The sequence below is a fragment of the Oncorhynchus keta genome, unplaced genomic scaffold (assembly GCF_023373465.1).
Source record: "Oncorhynchus keta strain PuntledgeMale-10-30-2019 unplaced genomic scaffold, Oket_V2 Un_contig_541_pilon_pilon, whole genome shotgun sequence".
Taxonomy (NCBI): Eukaryota; Metazoa; Chordata; class Actinopteri; order Salmoniformes; family Salmonidae; genus Oncorhynchus; species Oncorhynchus keta.
The window spans coordinates 235,001-243,185 of NW_026288280.1; the positions used below are offsets into that span (position 1 = coordinate 235,001).

The window sequence follows — 8,185 nt, forward strand, 5'->3', positions numbered from 1 at the left end:
GTTTATCTCCAAACATTTCTGTAAAAAAACAACAACTATAAAGCTTTGTGTTCCTATTTCTTTTTATTTGTCTGGGGTTGTTGGTGGTTCACCAGATTCAACGGCTCAGAGCGCCGGGTAGTAGGCCAACTGTTGCCATTTTGTCACGCCCTCTGTCAATCGTAATATTTAACCCCTTGCTGAACCAGGGCTAAAATGAACAGAGATAAAAAAATATATATATCCAAAACTTGGATAAAAGTAATTATTTTTTTTCTTTAAATAGTGTAATAGGTCAGAGTGTGACTAGGGGGATTTCTAGGTATTATATTTCTATGTTGGTGTGTGTGTATGTTTCCCAGATGGAGGCAGCTGAATATCGTTGCCTCTAATCGGGATCATACTTAGTTTGGCCTTTTTCCCACCTGGGATGTGGGACACTGTTTCTTATGTGCGCTGCGTACTTCACATCCTTACATCTTTGTTGTTTTGATGAGTTTCACTAATTAAAAAATTTAATTAAATGAAAAATGTGGAACTCTATTGACACGGTGTCTAATTATTGATTTATATTATTTGACACATTTTGAACCTTTTCATGTGTCTGAAGGTACAAACTCTGGGCCCAAATCAACTATAGGCCTCCGCTGGCCAATCGGATGGCTCAGATGACCGCGTCTGTAGTCATAAAACTTTGCTACAGCAATGTTGAAACTGTGAGATTTCAAAACGTTTAAAACCACGACTAGAGAAAGACGGTCAACGAATACAGTGAAGAGATGCTGTTTTTATGAGTTAGTTTAAGGTGTTACTCACCACTGCCAACACCTTTATAACCACTTCCTATTTCCACTCAGCGCTACAACAAGTACTGCAAATATTGCACATTCTCTGTTCATAGGAGTGACAAAATGAATTTGTGCACGAGGCCAGAAATAATGCAGTGCGGCTGGTGTTTCACCATCAGCTGGAAGACTGTGTCCCTTTTTGGTCAGTGGAGGAAAGGGAGAGTGGAGGGATGTTGAGAAACTGATCTCAGTCTGCTGCTCTCCCTCTGCAGAGACTGACCTTCAGATGCAGGCAGTAAAATTAAAATAAACAACTATTTAAATGTCATTCAGCTGTGTCTCATAAGTAATACAACAGATCTATTACCGGTGTGATCATGTAATCTACCTCAAATGTTGAAATATATACTGAACAAAAATATAAACGCAACATACAACAATTTCAAATATTTTACTGAGTTAAAGTACATATGAGGAAATCAGTCAATTCAAATAAATAAATTAGCCTCTAATCTATGGATACCACATGATTGGGCAGTGGCGTAGTCATGGGTGGGGCTGGGAGGGCATAGACCCACCCACAGGGGAGACAGGCCCACCCACTAGGGAGACTCCAGCCAATCAGAATGAGTTTTTTTTTTCAGAATGAGTTTTTCCCCACAAAAAGGCTTTTTTTACAGACAGAAATACTCCTCAGTTACATCAGCTTATCCAGGTGGCTGGTCTCAGAAATACTCCTCAGTTACATCAGCTTATCCAGGTGGCTGGTCTCAGAAATACTCCTCAGTTACATCAACTTGTCCAGGTGGCTGGTCTCAGAAATACTCCTCAGTTACATCAGCTTGTCCAGGCTGGTTGGTTCGTGGTCTGAAATACTCCTCAGTTACATCAACTTGTCCAAGTGGCTGGTCTCAGAAATACTCCTCAGTTACATCAACTTGTCCAGGTGGCTGGTCTCAGAAATGCAACACTCCTCAGTTACATCAGCTTGTCCAGGTGGTTGGTCTCAGAAATACTCCTCAGTTACATCAACTTGTCCAGGTGGCTGGTCTCAAAATACTCCTCAGTTACATCAGCTTGTCCAGGTGGCTGGTCTCAGAAATGCTCAGTTACATCAGGGCTGTATCCAGGTGGCTGGTCTCAGAAATACTCAGCTCAGTTACATCAGCTTATCTGGTGATCTTTTGGTCAGCTCATGAAAATGGAACCCTCATTTTACATCAGCTTGTCCAGGTTTCTGTCTCAGTTTACAGTACCAGTCAAAAGTTTGGACACTCATTTGTTTTCCAGGTGGCTTTTCTACATTGTAGAATACTCCTCAGTTCATCAGCTTGAAATAACCAGGTGGCTGGTCTCAGAAATACTGTTCAGTTACATATATTTTAGAAATACTCCTCATTCTTCAACTTGTAGGCTGGTCTCAGAAATACTTTCAGTTACATCAACTTACCAGGTGGCTGGTCTCAGAAATACTCCTCAGTTACATCAGCTTGTCCAGGTGGCTGGTCTCAGAAATACTCCTCAGTTACATCAGCTTGTCCAGGTGGCTGGTCTCAGAAATACTCCTCAGTTACATCAGCTTGTCCAGGTGGCTGGTCTCAGAAATACTCCTCAGTTACATCAGCTTGTCCAGGTGGCTGGTCTCAGAAATACTCCTCAGTTACATCAGCTTGTCCAGGTGGCTGGTCTCAGAAATACTCCTCAGTTACATCAGCTTGTCCAGGTGGCTGGTCTCAGAAATACTCCTCAGTTACATCAGCTTGTCCAGGTGGCTGGTCTCAGAAATACTCCTCAGTTACATCAGCTTGTCCAGATGTGGCTGGGACATGGCTGATCCTTCAATTGAAGAACGCTGGAATGGAGGTCCTGGGCTGGCGTGGTTACACGTGGTCTGTGGTTATGAGGTCAGTTGGACTTTCTGCCAAATTCTCTAAAACGATGTTGGAGACGGCTTAATGAAATTAAATGAAAATAAATTCTCTGGCAACAACTCTGGTGGACATTCCTGTAGTCAGCGTGCCAAATGCAACACTCCATCAAAACACTTGACACATCTGTGGCATTGTGTTGTGTGACTAAACTGCACATTTTAGAGTGACCTTTTATTGTCCCCAGCACAAGGTGCACCTGTGTAATGATCATGCTGTTTAATCAGCTTCTTGATATGCCACACCTGTCAGAGTGGATGGATTATCTTGGAAAAGTGAGAAATGCTCACTAACAGGGATGTAAACTAATTTGTGCGCAACCGTTGAAAGAAATCAGCTGTTTGTGCATGTGGAACATTTCTGGGATCTTTTATTTCAGCTCATGAAACATGGAACCAACATTTTACATGTTGCCTTTATATTTCTGTTCAGTTTACAGTACCAGTCAAAAGTTTGGACACTCATTTAGGGGGTTTTCTTTATTGTTACTATTTTACACATTGTAGAATAATAGTGAAGACATCACAACTATGAAATAACACATATGGAATCAGGTAGTAACCAAAAAAAGTGTTAAACAAATCAAAATATATTTTAGATTCTTCAAAGTAGCCCCCCTTTTCCATTGAAGACAGCTTTGCACATTCTTGGCAAATATACCATGCCGTTATAGGAAATAATGCACACTGTATGCCCTGAATGCCCTTCAAGCCAATCAGAAAGGATTATTCAACAATGCCATGGTATAAATATATATGATAATAGAGTAAATATATGTATGATCCTCAGACCGACAATGTGGATTTGTTTGAAGTCCTCCCCTCGCTCTCCCCTGGTGTCTGTCTGTCTGTCTGTCTGTCTGTCTGTCTGTCTGTCTGTCTGTCTGTCTGTCTGTCTGTCTGTCTGTCTGTCTGTCTGTCTGTCTGTCTGTCTGTCTGTCTGTCTGTCTGTCTGTCTGTCTGTCTGTCTGTCTGTCTGTCTGTGTTAGATGGACAGTGTGCACCGCGCGGATGTGTTTGACCTGTTCCCGGGGACGTTTCAGACGGTCCAGATGACTGCAGGGAACCCTGGGACATGGCTGTTGCACTGCCACGTTGCCGACCACATCCACGCTGGAATGGAGACTACTTTCACCATCACGGGTAACCATGGAGACCACCTTCAGCATCACAGGACCCATACCTAGACCTAACCTCTTGAAACCAAGACCGTGTGTGTGTCGGTGTGTGTCGGTGAGAGAGAGTGACAGACAGAGAGAGTGACAGAGAGAGTGACAGACACAGAGAGTGACAGACAGAGTGTGACAGACAGAGTGAAACAGAGAGTGACAGACAGAGTGTGACAGACAGTGACAGACAGACAGAGAGTGACAGACAGAGAGTGACAGACAGAGTGACAGACAGAGTGACAGACAGACAGTGACAGACAGACAGTGACAGACAGAGAGTGACAGACAGAGAGTGACAGACAGAGAGTGACAGACAGACAGTGACAGACAGAGTGTGACAGACAGTGACAGACAGACAGAGAGTAGGCATGACAGACAGACAGTGACAGACAGACAGTGACAGACCAGAAAGTGACAGACATGAATGAGACAGATGAGTAAACATAACCAGAGAAGACAGAGTAATGACACAGATTCGAGTGACAGACAGACAGTGACAGACAGAGTGTGACAGACATTGACAAACAGACAGAGAATGACAGACAGAAGTGACAGACAGATTAGAGTGACAGACAGAAGTGACAGACAGACAGTGACAGACAGAAGTGACAGACAGAGAATGACAGACAGAAAGTGACAGACAGAGAGTGACAGACAGTTATGACGTCAACATTGTCTAACATCAAGTCTCTTGTTTATCTTTTATTGCAGAGAAAACATCACATGGTGAGTAGGCATGAATAAACATGAACCACATTAATAAACATGAACCAGATGAATAAACATAACCAGATTAGAATGACTAGACATTAATAAACATTAACCAGATTAGAATGACTAGACATTAATAAACATGAACCACATGAATAAACATGAACCAGATTAGAATGGCTAGTCATGAATAAACATGAACCAGATTAGAATGGCTAGTCATGAATAAACATGAACCAGATTAGAATGGCTAGTCATGAATAAACATGAACCAGATTAGAATGGCTAGTCATGAATAAACATGAACCAGATTAGAATGGCTAGTCATGAATAAACATGAACCAGATTAGAATGGCTAGTCATGAATAAACATGAACCAGATTAGAATGGCTAGTCATGAATAAACATGAATCAGATTAGAATGACTAGACATGAATAAACATGAACCAGATTAGAATGGCTAGTCATGAATAAACATGAACCAGATTAGAATAACTAGACATGAACCACATTAAAATAGTTTCTCCCCCTCTCCTATAGCACCTGGTATTGGAGGTTCCATCTCCACTCTGCTACTGCCACTATTACTGACCCTTCTCCACTAGACTACTCTGTGTGTGTGTGTGTGTGTGTGTGTGTGTGTGTGTGTGTGTGTGTGTGTGTGTGTGTGTGTGTGTGTGTGTGTGTGCATACATACGTGTGCGTGTGTTCATAATGCATTATCAGTCAATGTAATCAGCTATCAAACCAATCAGTCCTACAATAGATAAAATGATGATGATTGACAGATCCATACTACACAGCTTCACCATCCAGTCATCCCATGTTACAGCTTTATCATAGAATTAGGAAGTAGAATCCTAGAATGGACATGAACCTTCTTATGATGGCATAAAAGGTCAGCCATGTTGGTCAGGGAGATGATCAACCGTGGTTTGCCAGTGCTGTTATAATTTGTAAAGCAATGAATTTGAAGAATTCGCATTGTACACAGTGCATTCGGAAAGTATTCAGACCCCTTGACTTTTTTCCACCAAAACATTTTTACGTTACAGACTTGTTCTTAAGTTGTTTAAATTGTTTTTTTCTTTCCCCTCATTAATCTATCAACACATTGCCTCATAATGACAAAGCAAAATCTGTTTTTTAGGAATGTTTGCAAATGTAAATAAAAGAATACATACATTTCACATTTATACATTTATATAAGTATTCAGACCCTTTTACTCAGTACTTTTTTGAAGCACTTTTGGCAGCGATTACAGCCTTAAGTCTTCTTGGGAATGACTCTACAAGCTTGGCACACCTGTATTTGGGGAGTTTCTCCCATTCTTCTCTGCAGATCCTCTCAAACTCTGTCAGGTTGGATGGGGAGCGTCGCTGCACAGCTATTTTCAGATGTTTGATCGTGTTCAAGTCCGGGCTCTAGCTGGCCCACTCAAGGACATCCAGAAACTTGTCCCGAAGCAACTCCTGCTTCTTGGCTGTGTGCTTCGGGTCGTTGTCCTGTTGGAAGGTGAACCTTCGCCCCAGTCTGAAGTCCTGAGTGCTCTGGAGCAGGTTTTCATCAAGGATCTCTGTACTTTTCTTCGTTAATCATTCCCTCGATCCTGACTAGTCTCCCAGTCCCTGTTGCTGAAAAACATCCACTCAGCATGATGCTGCCTCCACCATGCTTCACCGTAGGGATGGTGCCAGGTTTCCTACAGACGTGACGCTTGGCATTCAGGCCAAAGAGTTCAATCTTGGTTGCATCAGACCAGAGAATCTTGTTTCTTTAGTCCTTCAACTGCCTTTTGGCAAACTCCAACTCTGTCTGGCCACTCTATCATAAAGGCCTGATTGGCGGAGTGCTGCAGAGATGGTTGTCCTTCTGGCCACTTAACCATAAAGGCCTGATTGGTGGAGTGCTGCAGAGATGGTTATCCTTCTGGCCACTTAACCATAAAGGCCTGATTGGTGGAGTGCTGCAGAGATGGTTGTCCTTCTGGAAGGTTCTGCCATCGCCACAGAGGAACTCTGGAGATCTGTCAGAGTGACCATCAGGTTCTCGGTCACCTCCCTGACCAAGGCTCTTCTCCCCCCATTGCTCAGTTTGGCCGGGCGGCCAGCTCAAGGAAGAGTCTTGGTGGTTCCAAACTTCTTCCATTTGAGAATGATGGAGGCCACTGTGTTCTTGGGGACCTTCAATGTTTTGGTACCCTTCCCCAGATCTGTGCCTCGACACAATCCTGTCTTGTAGCTCTACGGACAATTCCTTCGACCTCGTGGCTTGGTTTTTGCTCTGACATGCATTGTCAACTGTGGGACCTTATATAGACAGGTGTGTGACTTTCCAAATCATGTCCAATCAATTGAATTTACCACAGGTGTACTCCAATCAAGTTGTAGAAACATCTCAAGGATGATCAATGGAAACAGAATGGACCTGAGCTCAATTCCGAGTCTCATAGCAAAGGGTCTGAATACTAATGTAAATAATATTAATATTAATAATAATAATAATAATAATAATAATATTTGCAAACACCTAAAAACCTTTATCAATTTTAGAATAGGGCTGTAATGTAAAATGAAATTGGAAAAAGTGAAAGGGTCTGAATACTTTCTGAATGCACTGCATTTGTTAGCTCGCTAGCTATTCAGTTGTACAGGAATGATTCCATTAACTGTATGTGTTAGCGCGCTAGCTATTCAGTTGTACAGGAATGATTCCATTAACTGTATGTGTTAGCGGGCTAGCTAGCCAGTTGTACAGGAATGATTCCATTAACTGTATGTGTTAGCGCGCTAGCTATTCAGTTGTACAGGAATGATTCCATTAACTGTATGTGTTAGCGCGCTAGCTATTCAGTTGTACAGGAATGATTCCATTAACTGTATGTGTTAGCGGGCTAGCTAGCCAGTTGTACAGGAATGATTCCATTAACTGTATGTGTTAGCGCGCTAGCTATTCAGTTGTACAGGAATGATTCCATTAACTGTATGTGTTAGCAGGCTAGCTATTCAGTTGTACAGGAATGATTCCATTAACTGTATGTGTTAGCGCGCTAGCTATTCAGTTGTACAGGAATGATTCCATTAACTGTATGTGTTAGCGGGCTAGCTAGCCAGTTGTACAGGAATGATTCCATTAACTGTATGTGTTAGCGTGCTAGCTATTCAGTTGTACAGGAATGATTCCATTAACTGTATGTGTTAGTGCGCTAGCTAGCCAGTTGTACAGGAATGATTCCATTAACTGTATGTGAGCCAGCGGGCTGAAGCCAGTTGTACAGGAATGATTCCATTAACTGTATGTGTTAGTGCGCTAGCTATTCAGTTGTACAGGAATGATTCCATTAACTGTATGTGTTAGCGGGCAATTAAGCCAGTTTTATGATTCCATTAACTATATGTTTAGAGGCTAGTTATACCAGTTGTATAGGAAAACCTTAACTGTGTGTTAGGTTGACAATAGGAATGATTCCATTAACATGTTTCTGATGTATAGGAATGATTCCATTAACTTATGTGTTAGCGCGCTAGCTAAATTAAAATTCCATTAAGATGTATGCCTCTACTGCCATTAGGAATGATTCAATTAAAGTATGTTTAGGGGGATTTCTCAG

At 42.0% G+C, this 8,185-nt stretch overlaps 1 protein-coding gene across 1 annotated transcript in view; it reads left to right on the forward strand.

The window, feature by feature from the left end:
• Window positions 1-7,818, forward strand: part of LOC127925323 (ferroxidase HEPHL1-like) — a 92,149-nt gene extending 84,331 nt beyond the window's left edge. Inside the window, 3 exon segments of the mRNA XM_052510169.1 lie at window positions 3,684-3,837; window positions 4,575-4,589; window positions 5,115-7,818. Of these exon segments, the coding sequence (XP_052366129.1) occupies window positions 3,684-3,837; window positions 4,575-4,589; window positions 5,115-5,179 (234 nt within the window). The 3' untranslated portion in view covers window positions 5,180-7,818.
• Window positions 7,819-8,185: the final 367 nt, after the last annotated feature.